Source organism: Humulus lupulus, chromosome 2, assembly GCF_963169125.1.
Source record: "Humulus lupulus chromosome 2, drHumLupu1.1, whole genome shotgun sequence".
Taxonomy (NCBI): Eukaryota; Viridiplantae; Streptophyta; class Magnoliopsida; order Rosales; family Cannabaceae; genus Humulus; species Humulus lupulus.
The window spans coordinates 240,310,438-240,330,551 of record NC_084794.1 but is presented as its reverse complement, the minus strand read 5'-3'; the positions used below and the strand labels follow the sequence as shown (position 1 = coordinate 240,330,551).

At 35.3% G+C, this 20,114-nt stretch overlaps 2 protein-coding genes, 2 long non-coding RNA genes and 1 other non-coding gene across 5 annotated transcripts; 4 read left to right on the top strand and 1 right to left on the bottom strand.

Annotated features, from left to right (window-relative positions):
• Window positions 1-4,801: 4,801 nt before the first annotated feature.
• On the bottom strand, window positions 4,802-4,908 carry LOC133820449 (small nucleolar RNA R71). Its single transcript, XR_009886858.1, has one exon. It is a non-coding gene; the product is annotated as a small nucleolar RNA R71 (small nucleolar RNA).
• A 2,272-nt stretch (window positions 4,909-7,180) lies between these two features.
• LOC133816603 (uncharacterized) lies at window positions 7,181-7,525 on the top strand. Its single transcript, XR_009885364.1, has 2 exons — window positions 7,181-7,315; window positions 7,408-7,525. It is a non-coding gene; the product is annotated as an uncharacterized LOC133816603 (long non-coding RNA).
• An 859-nt stretch (window positions 7,526-8,384) lies between these two features.
• Window positions 8,385-11,635, top strand: LOC133816602 (uncharacterized). The gene is made up of 5 exons (XR_009885363.1): window positions 8,385-8,968; window positions 9,122-9,183; window positions 9,290-9,330; window positions 10,005-10,097; window positions 11,521-11,635. It is a non-coding gene; the product is annotated as an uncharacterized LOC133816602 (long non-coding RNA).
• Window positions 11,636-14,792: 3,157 nt separating this feature from the next.
• Window positions 14,793-15,881, top strand: LOC133815301 (uncharacterized). Its single transcript, XM_062248157.1, has one exon. It carries the CDS (start codon window positions 14,793-14,795, stop codon window positions 15,879-15,881), a length of 1,089 nt encoding a protein of 362 aa, XP_062104141.1.
• A 2,841-nt stretch (window positions 15,882-18,722) lies between these two features.
• Window positions 18,723-19,112, top strand: LOC133815300 (uncharacterized). The gene has a single exon (XM_062248156.1). It carries the CDS (start codon window positions 18,723-18,725, stop codon window positions 19,110-19,112), a length of 390 nt encoding a protein of 129 aa, XP_062104140.1.
• Window positions 19,113-20,114: the final 1,002 nt, after the last annotated feature.

Below are 20,114 nucleotides of genomic sequence, written 5' to 3'. Positions count from 1 at the left end.
TAGTTATAATGGAATCAATTCTTGTAATGGTTGTGTTTAAGTGTGGAATGGCTCGATGATAAAATGTTAGAAAACAAAATTGCATCATTTGTTAACTCTTGTGTATGAGCGAGCCTTTAGTACTTAAAGTTTTTGATGCTAATTCAACCATAATGAGAATGTGTCCTATTATATTATTTCATATAATATAATATTAGATTAAATAAAGTGACAAAATGTGATTTGTCACACCTTGTAACATACTATTGAGAGTCACAAAATTAGACACATGTGTGTGCCCAAATGTGACATATTTCGGAGTTACAAAATCAGTTACAAATTTGTAACTCCAAAATATTACCCAATAATGTGTATATTATATGTTACACATTTGAGATTGGATTTCATAAAGCCATTATGAAATATGGCTGTTGGAGATATGATTTTAACCCCAATAATGTGTTTTGGGAGTTACAAAATCATTTGGGAGGGTTTGGAATCGAATGGAAAAATAGTACATTTTCAAGTGCTGAAAATGGGCTGTGGCCATGGCCACTGAATGATGGTGGCCGCGGCCTGGGGGACAAAGAGCAGTGGCTGTGGCCACTGATGTCCCTGGCCGCGGCCACAGGTGCATTTCATGCCAAATTTTTAGTTTTTTCCAAATATGTTGAACAGTTCCAAAAACCCAAATAACTCCCAAATCTCAATTTTAATTTCATATTAATCCAATTAAACATTGGTAACAACCATGGGGATTGGTGGAATTTGAAATCCAAAGGGTATCTCAAACTCTATAAATAGGAGCCTAATGCTCACTTGTAAGACACACCATTTTTCATCCACAAAGCACTAGGCTGAAAAATACACCTTGAGACTTGATTATTCCAGAGAGCTATTTCCTAGAGAGATCCCTTAGTGCTTAGAGAATAGGGGAATTAAGATTTTGGACAAAGGTTTTGAACCTTGTTCAAGTTGGTGATCCCCACTACTCTACACTTTGGTAGTGTGAGAGTTTGTGTTTTCATTCTTTTGTTCTTCTTATTCACTTGTATTATTTTAGTATTGAGTTTGTAATCTTCTTCTTCCACATCTTATTTCTATTTACTTGTATTTTGAGCAATTGAGTTGTAATATTTATTTAATCAATTACCTTGTCTATTGTATTTTTTCATAGAGTTGTATATTGGTTTTTTCCATATTTCCATTGAGCAATAATATATATTCTCTAACATATCCCAATTTTGTGTGCATAGCTTGACCAATAATTTCTTAAATCCATAAAGTTAGCTAGATTATAGGGAGAGCTTAAGTTTCTAGAATGGCTTAGTGGTTCCCTTGAGGCGAAATCCTAGACAACACTAAACCAAGGACATGATTGAGGCCATCTTTGGACCGTTTGAGCCTTTCTAGCCAATCATTATATACTCTTTTATCCTTAGTCACCCCATTGAGCTTACTAGACTCTTTTTCTTTCTTTGCCACATGCTAGCATAGCTATACACATATCCATTCACCATACCTTTTGAGCACCTTGATTTTTCTTGAATATATGTTGAGTGTTGCATCATGAGGGAGGGTGAGAGGAATGTGCCTTTGTGAATGGTATTTTAGTGTGGATCTCATTTTAAGTTTGGGGGGAGTGGATCTCATGTTGTGTCCTTGCCATTGTTTTATTTACATTTAAATATATATATATATAAAAATTAAAAAAAGGTGTATTTGTAAAGAAAAGAGTAAACCTCCTATAAAAAAAATCATCATCAAAGAGTTGCAAATTATATTCATATAGTTAAAAAACAAGTTTGGGGGTGTAGCATCTTATAAAAAAAATAGTATTATGTCTCATTTCCTTTCTTTCTTTCTTTCTTTCTTTGTTTCTGTCTATGTTAGCAATAAAGAATAATGGCAAGAGTGACTTTGATTTTTTGGGGGTAATCTTTGGGGAAGTGATTGTGAGCTCTTACTTGGTCTTAGGAAATTAAGGTGCTTTTAAAGTGAATTGAGCCTAAAATGACTTATTTTAACCATCCGCGCCTAAGCCTTACACTACAAGCTTGTTAAAGACTTTTTGATCCTTGGTTAGTGTTTGTCTACATTAGTGGAGAGAGAATCATTAAGTCAACTTATGGAGACAATAAATAGGCTTTAGGATCAAGATCTAATTTATTTAGGGAGATTTGATAATGTTTGGGAAGAGCTATGTATACACTTTAAGGGTAAACACTTGATTCTTGGTTTCATAGCATCTTAATACTTGAGGAACTTGGCTTGCATATACACTTGAATTATCTTTTTAATCACTGATTTGAGAGTTCTATTCCCACTTTGATATGACCATTTCCAAATTGATTCCTAGTGTTGTTTTATTTTGAGTCTTTGTGTTGTTGGTTGGGTCTGTTATAGTTGTGTGGTGTGTTATGTATTCTTAAGTTGTTATTTTGCGTGTGTGTCTTGTGTTGAGTTGGATTTCTTTGTTTCTTTTCTTGTCTTTTATTTTTAGAGTCATCACTCGGGGCAAGCAATGGATTAAGTTTGGGGGTGGGATAACTCTATATTTTAGAGTTATTAATTGAGCTTTTGGACTTAAAAATTTAAGTGAAATAGAGTGTTTGTGTTATTATTGTGAGGTTTTAGTCATTTTGTCTCTTAACTTTGTTTGTGTATTTTTTTTTAATTAATGATAACTCTTGTGGAAAATAATGGAATTATGTTCTAAAAATGTGGTATCTATTTTGAAGGCATAAAGAGAGGGTGCTTGGAAAGCTTAGTGAAGCATGTGCAAGGAAATCATTTTGGACCTGAAATTCTGGCACTTTGTTGTAGCATTAGTCAACTTTGCTGCAGCAAAGTGTGGGCAGCCAGCAGCATAAAGTTGCACAATTGGCATGTGATTAAATGAGGTGGAGAAAGACTTGAATAGTGGGAACATGAGGTGTAAATGAGCTGCAAAATTCTGAAAAAGAAAAGGGAGTGGTCCCCCATGTGTAGAGAGGGAAAGGGAGGGTTTATCCCCTTTGTGAGCCCAGAAAAAGATATGATCTTTTTCTCTCAGAAAGGAACCCAACCGCCCATGCTCCATTGAAGAGAGTTTTTTCTCCACCTTTGAGCTGAAATCATCAAGAAGAAGAAGAGTTAGAAGACAAAGAATAGAACATCTCTATCAATTTGGCTTGTCTTTCTAAACTCCCATTTCCTATAATTTTATTTTCTTCTTCTTTCTTTCTTGAACTCTTGAGATAATGTTTAATATTTATTGTGATGATTTGGGTATTTTGACTATGAGCTAAATTGTTTGTGTTAGGGATATTGATGAACCCTAATTTGTAATCAATCCCCAAAGTGTTGAATGTTTTATGAAAATTTTCTCTTGTTCATTTGAGCTACATTTATTGTGCAAATTTCTTGCTTGAGAATGATCAACTTAGGTGAGAGACAAGCTAGTTTTAATTCCGGAAGGGTTAAAATGAGTGGAAATGCTTGATTGATGCATGTTGATAATTTTTTTATTGATTAGTGAATAACTTAGGGATATTTTATTCACTTTGAAAACTTGAAGGATTGATGCTTGGAATTATGTTCTTGAAATTAAATTTAGCATAGGAATATGTGAATTTAATTTATGGAACTTTAACATGAGCATTTGGAAAAATGGCATGTGCATTAAATTGGAAATCCTACTTACAAGAGAACTTTGCTATGAACTTTGTTGCAACATCAGGGGCAAAGTTACAAATTAGGGGGATTTGATATGCCTAACTTTTATCATTATATTGATCACTATTTGTCATTTTCTAGCTTTATTGTTAAAGACCTATTTTAATTCTTTTGCTTAGTTTTTTTTAGTTCAATTAGTTAAATCATCAAAAAATATTAATTGCACCCCAAATTTTTTGGTGTTGATTTTTACAATATTTGTTTGGCAATCCTTGAGGAGACGATAAAAATTACTTTCACTTTATTACTTGTTTGACGATTGTGTACACTTGCACACACTTAAGAAAATCTGCAACAAGTTTGTGGCGCCATTGCCGGGGATTGCTTAAAGTCAATTATTGTAAAGTTAATTATCTTGCAATTTGGTTTAATTTTTATTTTGTGCTAACTTGGGTGATTCTCGTGAAAACAATTCAGGTTTACATAGTGTATGAGCGAGAATCAAGGCCCTGAACTATTTCCTATTGATCCAGAAATCGAGCGTACATTTAGAAGAAGGCGAAAGATACAAAAGTAAAAAAGGGAAGTAGTAGTGATGGATACTGAGCAAGGGGCTCAATAGGGAGCTGCCTAGAGGGTAGCAAATCTATCAGGAGCTGCTCAAGGGGTGGCAAATCTATCAGGAGTCGCTCATGATCCATCAGTAAATCTAGCAGGAGTTGCTCAAGATCGAGTAGCTCAAGGGGGAGTAGCTGCCAATAATGGGCAAAATGTAGTTATTGTGGCTGATGAAAGAGATCGTGCTATCAGGAAATATGCTCTCCCCCTCTTCAATAAGCTCAATCCAGGCATCATTAGACCAGAAATTCAGGCAACACAGTTTGAATTGAAGCCAGTCATGTTCCAGATGCTTCAAACAGTGGGCCAATTTAGTGGGATGCCAACAGAAGATCCTCACCTTCACCTTCGCTTGTTCATTAAAGTGAGTGACTCTTTCAAGCTGCCCGGAGTGACAGAGGATGCACTAAGACTAAAGTTGTTCCCATACTCCTTGAGAGACAGAGCTAGAGCTTGGTTAAACTCTTTGCCATCTGATTCTGTGAGTACTTGGCAAGAGTTGGCTGAGCGATTTTTTATGAAGTACTTTCCTCCCACTAAAAATGCCAAGCTCCGCAATGAGATTACTTCATTTCAACAACTTGATGAAGAATCTTTATATGAGGCATGGGACCGGTTTAAGGAGTTGTTGCGAAAATTCCCCCACCATGGCATTCCTCATTGCATCCAGATGGAGACCTTCTATAACAGTCTCAATGCTCATACTAGAATGGTGGTTGATGCTTCAGTTAACGAAGCTCTTCTTGCTAAGTCCTATAATGAGGCATATGAAATCCTTGAGAGAATATCCAACAACAACTATCAGTGGCCCACTTCTAGATTGTCTACAGGTAGAAAGGTGGCCGGTATTCATGATGTAGATGCCATCACTTCTTTGGCAACCTAAGTGTCCTCTATTTCTAATATGCTCAAGACAACACTACAACATTTTTGACCAAATATTACGGTCAAATATGACAAAATTTGAAAAACGTTATTAATGCTATGGGTAAATAATAAGAAACAGGCGGCAACTAAAATAATAGGCGCCAATTAAAATACACGCGTGTTTTTTTGGTTTTATTATCTAACCCAACCTTTCTCATCCCGTCTCTCTCACTTCTCAATCCCTAACTCTGTTCTCAGTCTCTCATTCCCTCTCTCACTTCTCAACGCTATTCTCAGTCAACTCTATCTCCTTCACTTCTCTATTCTCAGTCTCACTTCTCTATCTCCTTCACATCTAACCTCTTGGATCTGTCTTCAAGTTTTGCCATTTCTCATGTAGGTGGCTGGCGCAAGAGGCTGGACAGCGTCGGAAACGGAGCTCAACGGTGCGTGGGTTCGACGGTATTTCTCTCTCCCCCTGCTTTCGACGGTTATGCTCTTATTTTGAGTGGATTTACTAGCTTTCACCCATTACCTCTGTTTTTTTGCCTCAAATTTCAGCTACAAATCTTTCTTCTATGGGAAATTTCGGACCTTATTTGCTTTAATGTGCTCTATTTTTTAGTTTTGTTTTTTATTTGTGAGATACTATATTTTTTTATTTGGGGATACTGAAGCCCTTAAGTAGTGTTATAGCTCCATTAATCATATGGGTTTTGTTGATTTGGGGATTCTGAAACTAATAAACACTCCTGTTTAGTTTCTTATTTTTTCTATTTTTGTTTCATTCCACTCACTCGTTGGATTTATGTATTATTAAGAATAAGACTTCTAATTAATTTATTTCTCTTTTGCTAGATAATCTTGGAGAAGATTGCGCTGTCTTTGAGAATTTGTTTGAGTTTTGATACTCATTTACAGTCCATTATGATGATTCAATTTTTGAATGAGCATGAATCTTTGAATTATTGTGTGCTCCCTGCCTGTTAATTACTAGTTCAGCGTGATTTCTTGTTACTAGCACTTCAATGCACTTATTGTGAAAGTGCGAGCAACTATGTGATTTTTTTTCTTTTCATTTTCGTAATTAATTAATTGTTCTGGAAAAACTTTCCAGTCGCATATTAGCGAATACAAACAACATTTTTGGGAAATTTGTGACTTCAGTTTCAATTGGAATGTTAGTAAGTGCGAATTCCATACTACTTTTCTTAGAAAGTCGAGAACTATCGCTAGAATGTTAATTGCTGTTATAAACGGTACTGCTGGATGTGGAGAGTTAAGAAAAGTTTGATCTTTGAGGGTAACTATGTTGGCAGAATAAACTTTTGCTCAAAAACGTATTTGAATAATTTGTATATACAGAAACCACGCTTTGTGGGATCTGATGTGTAGATTTGACAAATATAGTTATATTACTTTATTTATTTTTGGGCAGAGGTTATCAAAGGCAATGGAAAGCATATTAGCCAAACAGTCAAGCTGTGGGTCGAGCAATATGAAACGGATTCAAAATCTGCAATGGTTGAACTCTTGACAATGCTCTTTAAGGTAATCTGGAAGTTCCTAGAAATTACTTGAATAAATTTTAAAATGAGAGTAATATATATTTTTTTAATTGTTCAGGGACAAATATAGGTCTTATACTGAAAAGTTAAATAACTTTAAGTAGGTTTGCCTTTCATTCTTTAGTTGGAATGTCACCTGCTTGTATAAGAAAATATAAACTTACTAGATTAGCACTTCTTTACTGTTTACCTGAGTTTTTGATTGATGATACTTATAATTCTACAGGCATGTGGTGCCATATATACTATAAAAGGCTAACTTCTAGATGAGATTGATGTCGATGATGTTGTTGTTGCTCTGGTCGAGCTTGCTAGACGAGTATCCTGCAATGCTTTGTTATTTTTACTCTTTTTTTCCCCAATTTTCTTTTTAAATATGTCCTCGCATAATTTAAATATTTTGGAACCATAAATCTTTCATTGAATTTTGTACCCAAAGTTTTGCTTGACTCTTGGGAACCTTAGGGGGAAGTTGAAGATTACCAAAGCTTAAAAAAGGAGTTTAAGAATTTCAAAGATAATCTTCAGTTATTCTGGGACAGATTGGTACGTGAGAGTCAACATGGCCCTCTCTTTGATCAGGTTCTGTTCGACAAGTGCATGGACTATATAATAGCTTTGTCATGGTTAGTACTCAAATAATTGTAGTTTAAATTTGAAGCCAAACCCTTCATGTAGCTTACTCTCTTTGAACTTGGCTCATTTCCACACTATGCAGCACTCCTCCAAGAGTCTATCGTCAAGTTGCTTCTATTATGGGACTTCAACTCGTCACATCCTTCATAGCTGTTGCTGATGTCCTCAGTGCTCAACGTGAAACAACTCGTAGGCAGTTAGATGCTGAAAAACTCGTGTTGAGTCACTAAGCACAAGGTTTTTAGTGACTCATGACAAGATAACAATGCTACAAGAGATGATGCGCAAAATCTTCACCGGGTAAGATTTTCCAAATTAAGCTTAAGGAATTTAAAAATTAAATACTTTGGTAAAGTCTGATATATTTAAAAAATAGTGCTATACTTCTATTTTTTTCCCCCATGAATTTTAAACTAAATCATGCTGCTCTTTTGAAGGTTATTTATGCACTGTTATCGAGACATGGATCCAAATATTCGAATGTCTTGCATAGAGTCTTTGGGTGTATGGATTTTGTCCTACCCCTCTCTGTTCTTGCAGGATTTATACTTAAAGTATCTTGGTTGTACACTAAGTGACAAAGTGAGTTTTAAATTTCTAATTAATTGTGAACGAATTTTCTATTCATGCTTATCTGCTGCTTGACAAGCCTAGCTTATCACTTTTTTTTTTACATTATCTTAAGAATGCTGGTGTCAGAAAAGCTTCTGTCCTTTCATTGCAAAAGCTGTATGATGAGGATGATAATGTGCCGACTCTTGGTCTATTCACTGAAAGATTTTCCAATCGGATGATTGAGCTTGCTGATGACATTGACAATACTGTAGCTGTATGTGCAATAGGCCTTGTAAAACAACTGTTAAGGTAATTTATGATTAAATCTTTGCAAACTTATTAGTCAAGTAATAGATTAATGATTCTCCTTGAGATTAATGTAAGTATTTTTCCCTTGATATTATGACATCTGAACTTAAGCTTCATTTTAAATTTATTATAATGACTATTGTTCAAATTTTGTCTAATTATGCATTGTTTGTGCCAAGGTTTGTACCATACTGGCAGAATCGTGGTTTATGTTCAGAAAGACTAATTTTTCCTCAACAAAGCTGGAAAGGTTAGGATATTGTCCAGATGAGGCAATTCTCCAAAAGTTTTGGAAACTTTGTGAGCAACAACTTTATATTTCAGGTACGTTATTTCACTACAACAATTATGCCCATATATTACATTAAAATATAGCATATTTTTAAAAGTGTTATTGTCCCGTGCTAATAGACTTAGGCGCTAAAAAGACAGCTAAAATGAAATATTAGGCGGCAAATATAATAGACTTAGGCGCCAAATGAAAGAAAAAACCCTTACCCTAATCTCTAAGGTTGAATCCCTAATAACCCTTTACGCCTCCTCTCTCACACTCAGTAACTCTCTCTCGTTCTATCTTTCTCTCTTAGCTACTCTCGTTCAATCCTTCTTTCCTTCTCTCTGTTTGTTGCAGGTGTGTAACAAGGTGATAGGGGCCCGCGGCTTGGGTTGTATGACAGGGAGGCTCGATTCGTGGGTCTATGGCGTGGCTCGCTCGTGGGTGCGACGGTGCTTGCGGCGGTGGGTCTACGACATGGCTCGACTGGTCTATCTTCCATCAGGTCTCAATCTTCCATCTCTGTATTTCCCTTTGTTTCTCAAGAAAATTCTTGGGGAAATTGGTTGTTTTGCAAGTTTGTACATTATTTTTTAATTATTTACAAGGTGTTACAATACTTTAGTAGTCTAATCCAAATTCTACATCCTAAAATTAGATACGATTTGGGGTTTGTAGATTCAACTTGTTTCCGTGTCTATGTGAAAGTCAGATGTGAAGGTATATATCTGCTTTCTGAGTTTTCTGAGCTTATTATTTTTATGTCTGCTTTGTATATGTCTGCTTTCTGAGCTTAATACTATTTGTTATATTCTGTAAATTGTAGAGATGGTGGAGACAACTGACTTAACATTAATGTAGTTGCAGGTACTTATTTCTAAAGCTTAAGATCTATGACTAGTATTTCTGGATTCAATGCTAGATTTGCATAAACTGTGTTATTTTCATTTTTTTCTTCATTTTTCTTGTTTATATTTTTATCTTGTAGAAGATGAAATATCTTAGGCTAGAATCATTTCTGTGAAATTGGTGAAAGTTCTGGTCTGTTTTATATTAATTATCTTAAGATCATGCCTTTTTAGCGATTTTGACTGCTTATATTGTTAATTATATGGGTTCTATATCCATGGTTTGAATGTTGAAATATTAAAGTTGAGAAATGTTGATCTTAGGGTTATTATTGGAAATTTTTATTCTTTTATTTATTTTACTATTGTTACGAGGTTTTTGATTTTGAGATTGGGAGTTGTAGGATTTTGTATCTATAATTTTTCATTGATTCGATGTTTGAGAGGATCTAGGGATATAGGGCTAGTCGATGAAAATAAGATAAAAAAGATTTGAACTCCTCTCATTAAGTAGTTACGGTATAATAGTTCTCCGTTTGAAAATAGATTGAGTTCATTTAAATAATTTTTTCCATTTATTGTTCTGTGCCACAACTCAGTGTGTTCTTTATAGTAACATTTGTGTACCTTTTTATTTGTTTGCCATTGATTCATTTAAATATTAACAGAGCTTTTACTACTTTACTTTTGTAGGACTAATGAGAATAATTGCTAGGATACATATACTTGGGGCTCTAAACGGTGTGAAGATGGACTTGGCAAATGTTGTTTCCCCTTTGCTTATAGGTATAAGCAATTTTTTACATTCTTGTATATATTATGGAGCTCTATTATTTGATCTTGATTTAAGTTATGTCCAATTTGGTTTTTTTATGTGCTTAAGGTTTTATGTGAGATTGTATATATTTGAAGCTATTGTGATAATACATGAAGCTTTCTTGCCATGGAAACATCCACCCTCGCTGCCCTAGTGGATATTGTTTGCACATGTTTAGAAACTCTATTATGTGGTCAGGGAATTTTTGAGTCTTTTTCTCCTTATTTAATGTTGAAGTCAAACTAATTGCTCATTGTTTTATGGTACTTTTAAGTTCCCTTTTTTCTCTATTTCTCCTTTTCTATTTTTCTGCTGAAAGTGTGATATGTTGGATAACAAAAAAAAATTAGATTTCTTCAGGTATTTTTGTGTTGAAACAATCATTTGTTGTTGTTGCTCTAACTCTAGTGAAACATTATACTATATTTATATATATATACACACAATTCATACTTTCATGTATATTAATCTCTCTCGAAATGGTTTGAGTTTGAAATTCAAAGTTGTAGCTATGTGTGTTTTATTATGCATTCAAATTTGGAGCATTTGAGTATGAGCTATCTAATAAAGAGGCATTTAAGTCAAAGTAACTTCCCCACCGCTGCTGGATTAACTTCCTCTGCTGCTGGTTTAGCTTGTTTTGGTAATATAAAAATTTTAAGTCTTTCTTCTTTTCATACAGATTTAGTGTTGTTTTAACCGTTTTCCTTCTAAAGTATAGTTAAAAGAACCATAGTTTTGATTGTGTTTTCTAAAGTGCTAAAGTACCATTAACTTGATTTAAAATGTATGTTAAAGTGATCTTTGATTTATTTGACTGAAAGTCCACTTTTCCATATCTGTTTGTTTTTGTATTTCTCTCTTCCCTTCTCTATGTTGGTATTTTCCCCATTTTTTTTCTTTCTTTTTAATAAAATGGCCAAATAAGTTATATGTATTTCTGATTGTTTGTTTTGGATTTAGACAGAGTTAGAAGTTTTACAATAAGTTTTCTTTCATTTGTAAATCCGGTGTTCTTGATTTTCTTAGTTGTTCGAAGCTTTTTTTTTTCTGGTTTTGTTGCTTGTTAATTAGGAATATATATTTTGATTTGTTTTTTGAAATTGATTTGATAATCTGATATGGGAAATTTTGGGGAATTTTAGTTGGCACTTCAGATTTGATTGGCTTACAATATTCTTGTACAGTTAAAGAGTACACAAAATTTGAACTAAAGGGCTTAACTTTCTCTTGGTACTTTAGCTTTAATATGCAAAATTTGAAACCATAGACTTCAATTTGAGTCCAATATGGGCTCCTTTCTGACCACAGGGATCTCAGCCAGCATATTTTTGATTCATTTTATAGTAGTTAGAATCTACCTCACACAAAAATATGTTGAATAACTTGCAGCATAGCTAGAGAGCTTGATTTGGAGGAATGGACGTCCAGGACTGAAACTGCTAATGTGCTGCATGAGCCAGTATGTCTCTTTTCATCTCATCTCATCTTGCAAGTCATTTATAATTTAAGTAGTTTCTTTTTCTCTAGAGTTAATTATGAGAAATTCATAAACATTGTTTGGTAAATGAAAATTGTATTGTTCTGCTTTAGTAACTCTGTTAGATCATTCCTTTTACTCTGTTAACTTTAAATTTTATACATATTTGTAAAATTTGGGCTCCTTAATCTATTTATAAAATTTAAAATGTATTTGAATGAATTAGTTTAGTGATCTAAAATTTAAAATGTATTTGAATGAATTAGTTTAGTGATAATGCTAGTGCTAGTTCTCTCAATATCCTATCTTTCCATATCAAGTTTGAAATTCATGTCTAGATCATTTCACTGGTAGTCCTGTGCATATTTTGTAGATGCATTCATACTGATATTGATTGGCATTGTGGCTGTTAAGTTGTCAGTTGCAATTTTGTAAGAATAATGCAATTTGGTACTCGTTGGCTTGCTATAGTAGTATAAACCATGCACGAATATAATATTTATGTCCTTTAATATTAATAGTGCTTTAATATTGTATCAAACAAGATTGTAATGTTGAAGTTTCAATATCAGTAGAACATCATTAGTGAATTCTTCTGAACCTTGCTCAGAACATATTGAGAGCCTCTTCACTGTCACTTCCTTTCCATCTCTTAGTGCCCCCTGCAAATAACCATTTTGTTTTTGTGTAATCCTATATATGTTGACTTCTTTTTCAGATTGAAAAAAGATAATAAAGAAATACTTTATTAATTACCTTGTAAACTGGGCCAAAACCACCCTCTCCTAACTTGTTTGAATCAGAAGAGTTGTTAGTAGAAATTTTTATGGAAGCCAAATCAATGTATGGAAACTCCTGATCTGTTGAATCATCTCCATTGATGTTCTTATGAGAAATTTTCCAGAGATTTTCATTATTCCCTGAATAAGGAATCAAGCTGTCGATTAAGTAGAGAACAAAAATAAAAAATAAAAAAGACAAGCAAGTAACTCTTAGATAAGCTTGAACAAAATCTTTATTACTCTTTTTGTGTCTTCTGTTAAGTGCATAATAGCAAGCATATGAACCAAGAACTACTATCACAAGACATGATATAACAACAGCTACCAATGCAAATTTCCATCTTTTTCACTAATCATTTTGTTTTACTGAGTGAAGATAAAAAATATTATGAAATGCTTGGTCTTGGTCCTTGGAGCTTGTTTTTTCACCCTGTGCTTTAACTTTGCAGCCTTTGCAGCTTTTGAGGGTTGTGTTCTGTCATGTTAATATGTATTACACATTCTTACAAAAAAGAAAAAACAAAAGGAAAAATTCTCAAACTTTTTATTCCATTAGACCATTCTTTTTTATTTCTTTATTTATTAGCCCAGTTTTCCAAGGTTCCTTCTTTCCTAGTTGGTCCTGGTCTGGTGGTACAATAAGTGTCTAATTATACAACTTGTTGTAAAGTGTCTGATTAATTGGGTGTTAAAAGACAGGTTAATTAAGATATGTGTCATGATGTATCATTGGTTATTGGTTTAACATATTTTTTTTTTAATTTATTTTAAGTGGGAATGTTTCTCTGCTTTGTCCCAAGATCTTCTATTCATGTTTAGTTTTGGTATTTGGGAATTTCAGCTATGTTAATGAAATATAAACACGGATAGAGATATGGAGTTTTGCTTTGCATAAGTCATTCATTAGTCCTCTAAATCAAAATGCATTCCATGCCAATCAGATTCGTTTTGTTTATGAATGTCCTAAAATTGTGCCTAAAATATAGCTGCTTATTTGAATATATGTGGAAAGGGATAATGCTGTTTATTTGATACAATGAAAGACCACATTCTGAATCTCTTAGTAAGATATTAACAAGTTTTTCTTAAGCTATTTTTGCAGCTAATATTACTGATTGAGGTTCACTAATTGATTATCATATCTAGTATCAAGAAAGACTACATGCTAACATTTTCTTGTGCAATAGTGACAACTTCTTTTATTCATACATTTTTCTTTTTTGGGAGTTTCCAACTTTCATGTTTCAGCTATATTAGGATTGATATTTAGTTAAATATAATACTAATATGTTTCAGTCACTACACATTGTATGTATGTATGTACGTGTGTATATGGTTTTTCTCTGTTTTCTTTTGATTAATTTTTAGTCATTTTATTCAGCTCTCATTTTGCTCATTTTTTGTGGAAAAGTTTGTAATTATTATGCAACTTATATGAGCATAGAAGAGGTCTCTTTGACTCACTGGATTAGAGAGTGATAGATGCCAAGCTTTTGAACTATTACCATACTGTTTATTTGACTAAATTTTGCAGTGTTTTAAAAAATTTCAGAGCAACATCATGAGGAGGTTTGCCTTGGAAACCTGAGGAGATTTCAATTTAGAGAGCTTCAGATGGCAACAAACAACTTCAGCAGCAAGTACTTGGTTGGATGATGAATTGAAGGATGGAGCAAGTTTCATGCATGGTTTATTTTTGTGTATTTTGTAATGTTTCTGTTTTTCATTTTTAAAGTAAAAAATGTTCAAGATTATATTACTTTATTATGTTATGCTTTCACATTTAAGTTAGAACTAAGATCTCATGAATTAGACATATTCATGGTTTGAATTAGTTATTGATTAATGTAATACTTGTGGTTTATCAATCTATTGAGAATTACATTTTATGATTAATTTTGATTTTTTTTTTATCAAAATAGAATAATGAAAATATTTTAATTAAAAAAAAACCTTATAAGTATACTTATCAAAATAAAATTTAAAATATATTATCCACACTAAAGTAACAACATTTTATTACTAGAATTTTAATATGTTATGATTTAGAAACATATTATAAGCGTAAAAAATCGTTATGGTTTATATAATATAACAAATTAAAAATGTTATCAAAATAATCAAATGTAACAGTTGAAAAGTGTTATGAAAAAAGTACGATTAAATTTCAATTTTATAACCAAAAACTCTATCTAAATGTTATTATTTCAATATTATAGCACCTAAAAATGTGTTATTGAATAGTTTAATATACCATCGAACATAACATTCAAAAACTGTTATAGAAAAGACTGGACTTTTAATAACAGGGGCTATGTTAGCATTTTCAGAAGTGCTATCAATAGTCCCAGATAGCAGTTTTTAAGTGTTATGAATACTGTTTTATCTTGTAGTGAATGAATATGGAGATGAATCAATCAATGGGGCAGCCTATGGGGACACAAATGGGGCAAATGGAGAGCATTTCTTGTGTGTATTGTGGTGAGGGTCATACTTTTGACAACTGTCCTTCTAATCCAGCAGCTGTTTGTTACATGGGGAACCAAAATAGGAATGGTCCTTATTCTAATTCCTACAACCCATCATGGAGGCAACATCCCAATTTTTCATGGAGTAATCAAGGAGCTAGCCCTAGAAATCCTTCTATGCCTCCAAGACCAAATTTCCCACTGGGTTACCCCCCACAAGCACCACAACAAAGGCCACAACAACAAACAATGCAATCTAGCTCTCTTGAGAGCATGTTGAAGGAATATATAGTGAAGAATGAAGCCATGATTCAAAGCCAAGCGGCTTCATTGAGGAACTTAGAAAACCAAGTTGGGCAACTAGCTAATGAGCTTAGAAATAGACCCCACGGTACACTGCCAAGTGATACTGAGAATCCAAGGAATGTGGGGAAGGAACATTGTAAAGCTGTCACTTTGAGGAGTGGAAAAGAGTTGGAGAAGGACAAGACCGATTCTGGGCATGAGGGTGAGCCCTCTTCAATCCAAATAAATGAGGAATTCCAAAAAGATGCTGAACTTCCTAGTGCACAAAAATCTGCCTCTACCCAGAATGTTGTAAGGATGCCACAGCATTGTCAACCAGCAAGTTCATTTTCAAAGCAGCCACCTCCATTTTCTCAATGTTTTCAGAAGCAAAAGTTGGATTCTCAGTTCAAGAAGTTTCTAGATATGTTGAAGCTGTTGCATATCAACATCCCACTTGTAGAGGCACTTGAGCAAATGCCTAACTATGTGAAATTCATGAAAGATATTCTTACAAGGAAGAGAATGTTAGGAGAATTTGAGATAGTGGCTCTTACCAAGGAATGTAGCTCATTCTTGCAAAACAAGCTGCCACTGAAGATGAAAGATCCTGGGAGTTTCACCATTCCACGCACCATTGGTAATTCTTATTGTGGCATGGAATTATGTGACTTGGGTGCTAGTATAAATTTGATGCCCATGTCTGTGTATAGACAATTGGGGATTGGTGAAGTCTGACCTACCACAGTGACTCTACAACTTGCAGATAGATCACTTGCTTATCCAGATGGGAAGATTGAGGATGTCTTGATAAAAGTTGATAAGTTCATTTTCTGAGTTGATGTCATTGTGTTGGATTATGAGGCAGACAGGGAGGTACCAATCATTCTAGGGATGCATATTCTAGCTACTGGTAGAACTTTGATTGACGTGCAAAAGGGTGAACTTACTATGAGGGTTCAAGATGAGTAGGTGACTTTCAATGTTTTCAAGGCTATGAGATTTCCAGATGAGGTCGAAGAGTGTTCTATTGTTTCAGTGGTAGATTCTTTGGCTTCAAAGGAGTTAGAAAACAATTTTGATGATCCTCTAGAGAGACTCTTGATGTTTGATTCACATGCAGAGGATGAGGATGAATACTTGGCTTGGCTAGAAGCTAGTTCACAAGGATTGCATACAAGAAAGCATTTTGAATCTTTGGAGCTCTCTTCAAGGTCTTTCGCAGCCCCTAAACCATTAGTGGAAGAGCCTCCGGAGTTGGAATTAAAAGCTTTACCCTCACACTTAAGATATTCTTATTTGGGTAAGTCTTCCACCTTACCTGTGATTGTTTCAGCTGAGTTAAGTATGGAACAAGAAGAAAAGTTGCTTGATGTATTGAGGAAGTTTAAGAAGGCCATTGGGTGGACCATTGTAGACATAAAGGGTATTAGTCCTTCTCTATGCATGCATAAGATTCTGTTAGAAAACAATGAAAAAGGGTCTATTGAAGGGCAAAGAAGGCTAAATCCTATCATGAAAGAAGTGGTGAAAAAGGAGATTATCAAGTGGCTTGATGCAGGTAGTATTTATCCCATCTCTGACAGCTCATGGGTCAGTCCTATCCAGTGTGTGCCAAAGAAAGGTGGGGTTACAATGGTGGAAAATGAAGATAATGAGCTGATACCCACTATAACCGTGACAGGGTGGAGAATTTGCATGGACTACAGAAAACTGAACAAGGCTACTCGAAAGGATCACTTCCCTCTTCCCTTCATTGATAAGATGTTAGACAGACTTGCAAGGAGAGAGTACTATTGTTTTCTAGATGGATACTTTGGTTACAATCAGATTGCAATCGCTCCAGAGGATCAACACAAGACCACTTTCACTTGTCCTTATGGTACTTTCACATTTCGAAGGATGCCTTTTGGTCTATGTAACATTCTTGCCACATTTCAGAGATGTATGATGGCTATTTTCACTGACATGGTGGAGCAATTTCTAGAGGTATTCATGGATGACTTCTCTGTTTTCGGTGATTCATATGACGATTGCTTGAGCAACTTGGCCAAGGTTTTGCAAAGATGTGAAGAAACAAACCTTGTTCTTAATTGGGAAAAATGCCATTTTATGGTTAAGGAAGGTATTGTTTTGGGCCACAAGATATCAAGGCAAGGAATTGAAGTTGACCGGGCTAAGATTGAAGTTATTGAGAAGCTCCCTCCTCTTACTTCGGTGAAGCATATTAGAAGTTTTCTTGGGCATGCCGGGTTCTATAGGCGATTTATAAAAGATTTCTCCAAGGTCTCTAAGCCTCTTTGCAACCTATTGGAGAAAGAGGCACCATTCTACTTTGATGAAGCATGTTTGAAATCCTTTGAAGAGTTGAAAGAGAGATTGATTTCAGCACCAATTATTGTAGCTCAAGATTGGGACTTGCCTTTTGAATTAATGTGTGACGCTAGTGACTATGCAGTGGGAATTGTTATGGGGCAGCAAAGAAATAAGATATTTCACTCCATTTATTATGCTAGCCGCACTTTGACAGGTGCTCAACTTAATTATACAGTGACAGAAAAGGAACTCTTGGCTATTGTCTTTGCCTTTGACAAGTTTCGGGCTTATTTGGTGGGCACCATTGTGACAGTATACACAGATCACTCCGCTATAAAGTACTTGATTGAGAAAAAGGATGCCAAGCCTCGTTTAATTAGATGGGTGCTTTTGCTTCAAGAGTTTGATGTGGAAATTCAAGATAGGAAGGGAGTCGAGAACAAGTGGCAGATCATTTGTCAAGAGTGGAAGGTGAAAAAGGATCCAATGTTCTAGTGCCCATCAAAGAGACATTTCTGGATGAGCAATTGTTTGAGGTCAACAAATCTCATGTTGTTCCTTGGTTTGTGGATTTTGCTAATTACTTGGTTAGTGAAATTTTGCCTCTGGATCTGACAAGCCAACAAAAGAAGAAGTTTTTGCATGACGTGAGGCACTATTTTTGGGAGGAGCCATTCTTGTTCAAACAATGCGCCGACAAAATGATTAGGAGATGTGTTTCCGAGTAAGAGATGGAGGATATCCTACATCATTGTCACTCTTCACCTTGTGGAGGTCATTTTGGGGGATCGCGCACCGCATCTAAGGTACTTCAATGTGGGTTCTTTTGGCCTTCCTTATTCAAAGATGCTCATGCTTTTGTGTTGAGATGTGATCGATGCCAAAGGGTTGGTAATATTTCTAGAAGGAATGAGATGCCCTTAACTAATGTTCTTGAAGTTGAATTGTTCGATGTGTGATGTATCGATTTTATGAGCCTTTTTCCTCCGTCTTATGGCAACTTGTACATCTTGGTAGCTGTGGATTACGTTTCAAAATGATGCTAAAGTTGTCATGAGGTTCTTACAGAAGAATGTTTTCACTCGTTTTGGCACTCCAAGGGCAATCATTAGTGATGAGGGAACCCATTTTGTGAACAAAGTGTTGGCTAGCTTATTGGCTAAATATGATGTGAGGCACAAAGTAGCTTCTGCTTACCATCCCCAAACTAATGGGCAAGCTGAGTTGTCCAATTGAGAGATCAAAGGTGTCCTTAAGAAAGTGATGAGTCCCAACTGCAAGGATTGGTCCAAGAGGTTAGATGACGCATTGTGGGCCTATAGAACAGCTTTCAAGACACCATTGGGGATGTCACCATATCATTTGGTGTTTGGTAAAGCTTGCCATTTACCGGTCGAACTTGAGCACCGTGCTTACTGGGCTATTCAAACACTCAACATGGATTTGCAACTTGCAGGAGAGAAGAGAATGTTGCAGTTAAATGAATTAGAAGAGATGCGCTTATTCTCTTATGAAAATGCCAAACTTTATAAGGAGAAAACAAAAAGGTGGCATGACAAGCATATTCAGCCAAGGGTGTTCGAAGAAGGCCAGCGAGTTTTGCTCTTTAACTCGCGTTTGAAACTATTCCCAGGCAAGATCAAGTCAAGATGATCGGGCCCATTCTTGGTGGTTAAGGTGTATCCTTATGGAGCGATGGAATTGCGTGAAGAAGGCTCCAGAAGGGAATTCAAGGTCAATGGCCAAATGATTAAGCATTATTGGGGAGGTGAGGTTGAGTAAAACAAGTGCACAATATCTTTGGAGGATCCTTGAAGAATATGTAAAAATTTGGGTTGCTATGGATCTTTGAGAATTAATTGTAGAGCAACCCAAGCTTTATATAGATGTATATTATGTAAAATATATATAAATAAATATATAAAATGTATATAATACATTTCTTTGAGATTTTGATTTTTGATGGTTAAATGTGTTTATGGTTGTAGAGAAAAAAAATGGAATAAAAAAGAGGTTGCAAAGTTTGGGTGATGTAACATCAAATTGGGCATGCTCTCTGACTTGACTTTGCTGCAGCAAATTTCCATGATGTTACAACATCAAATTTAGCATGCTCTCTGACATGCTGTTGCTGCAGCAAAGTTCCATGATGTTACAACATCAAATTTAGCATGCTCTCTGACTTGCTGTTGCTGCAGAAAAGTTCCATGATGTTACAACATCGAATTGTGCATGCTCTCTGACTTGCTATTACTGCAGCAAAGTTCTATGATGTTGCAACAAAGTTGTTAAAAGACAAGAAAAGTAAAATTTGGGCAAAAATATCATGCCCAAATCCCTAGTCCATTTTTGAAACCTTAAGTCCATCATCTTCATCTTCCCCTTTTCTCTGTAAACACCCAGCCGCCACCCACACCTCCCAGCCCTCTCAGCCGCCCCAAGCCACCACTAACCCAGCCATCTCCACCACCCTCGCCACCATCGCCGAAACCCACCTCTCAACCGCATCTCATGGCCAAAGCCCATCCCAAACCCACCTGAACCCCTCGCATTTCGCAGCCATCTCCCAGCTCACACACCTCGTCCGCCTCCCATAGACCTAAACCCACCTCCTCCCAACAACCCAGCCCCGATCTCATCCACCACGACCCCTAG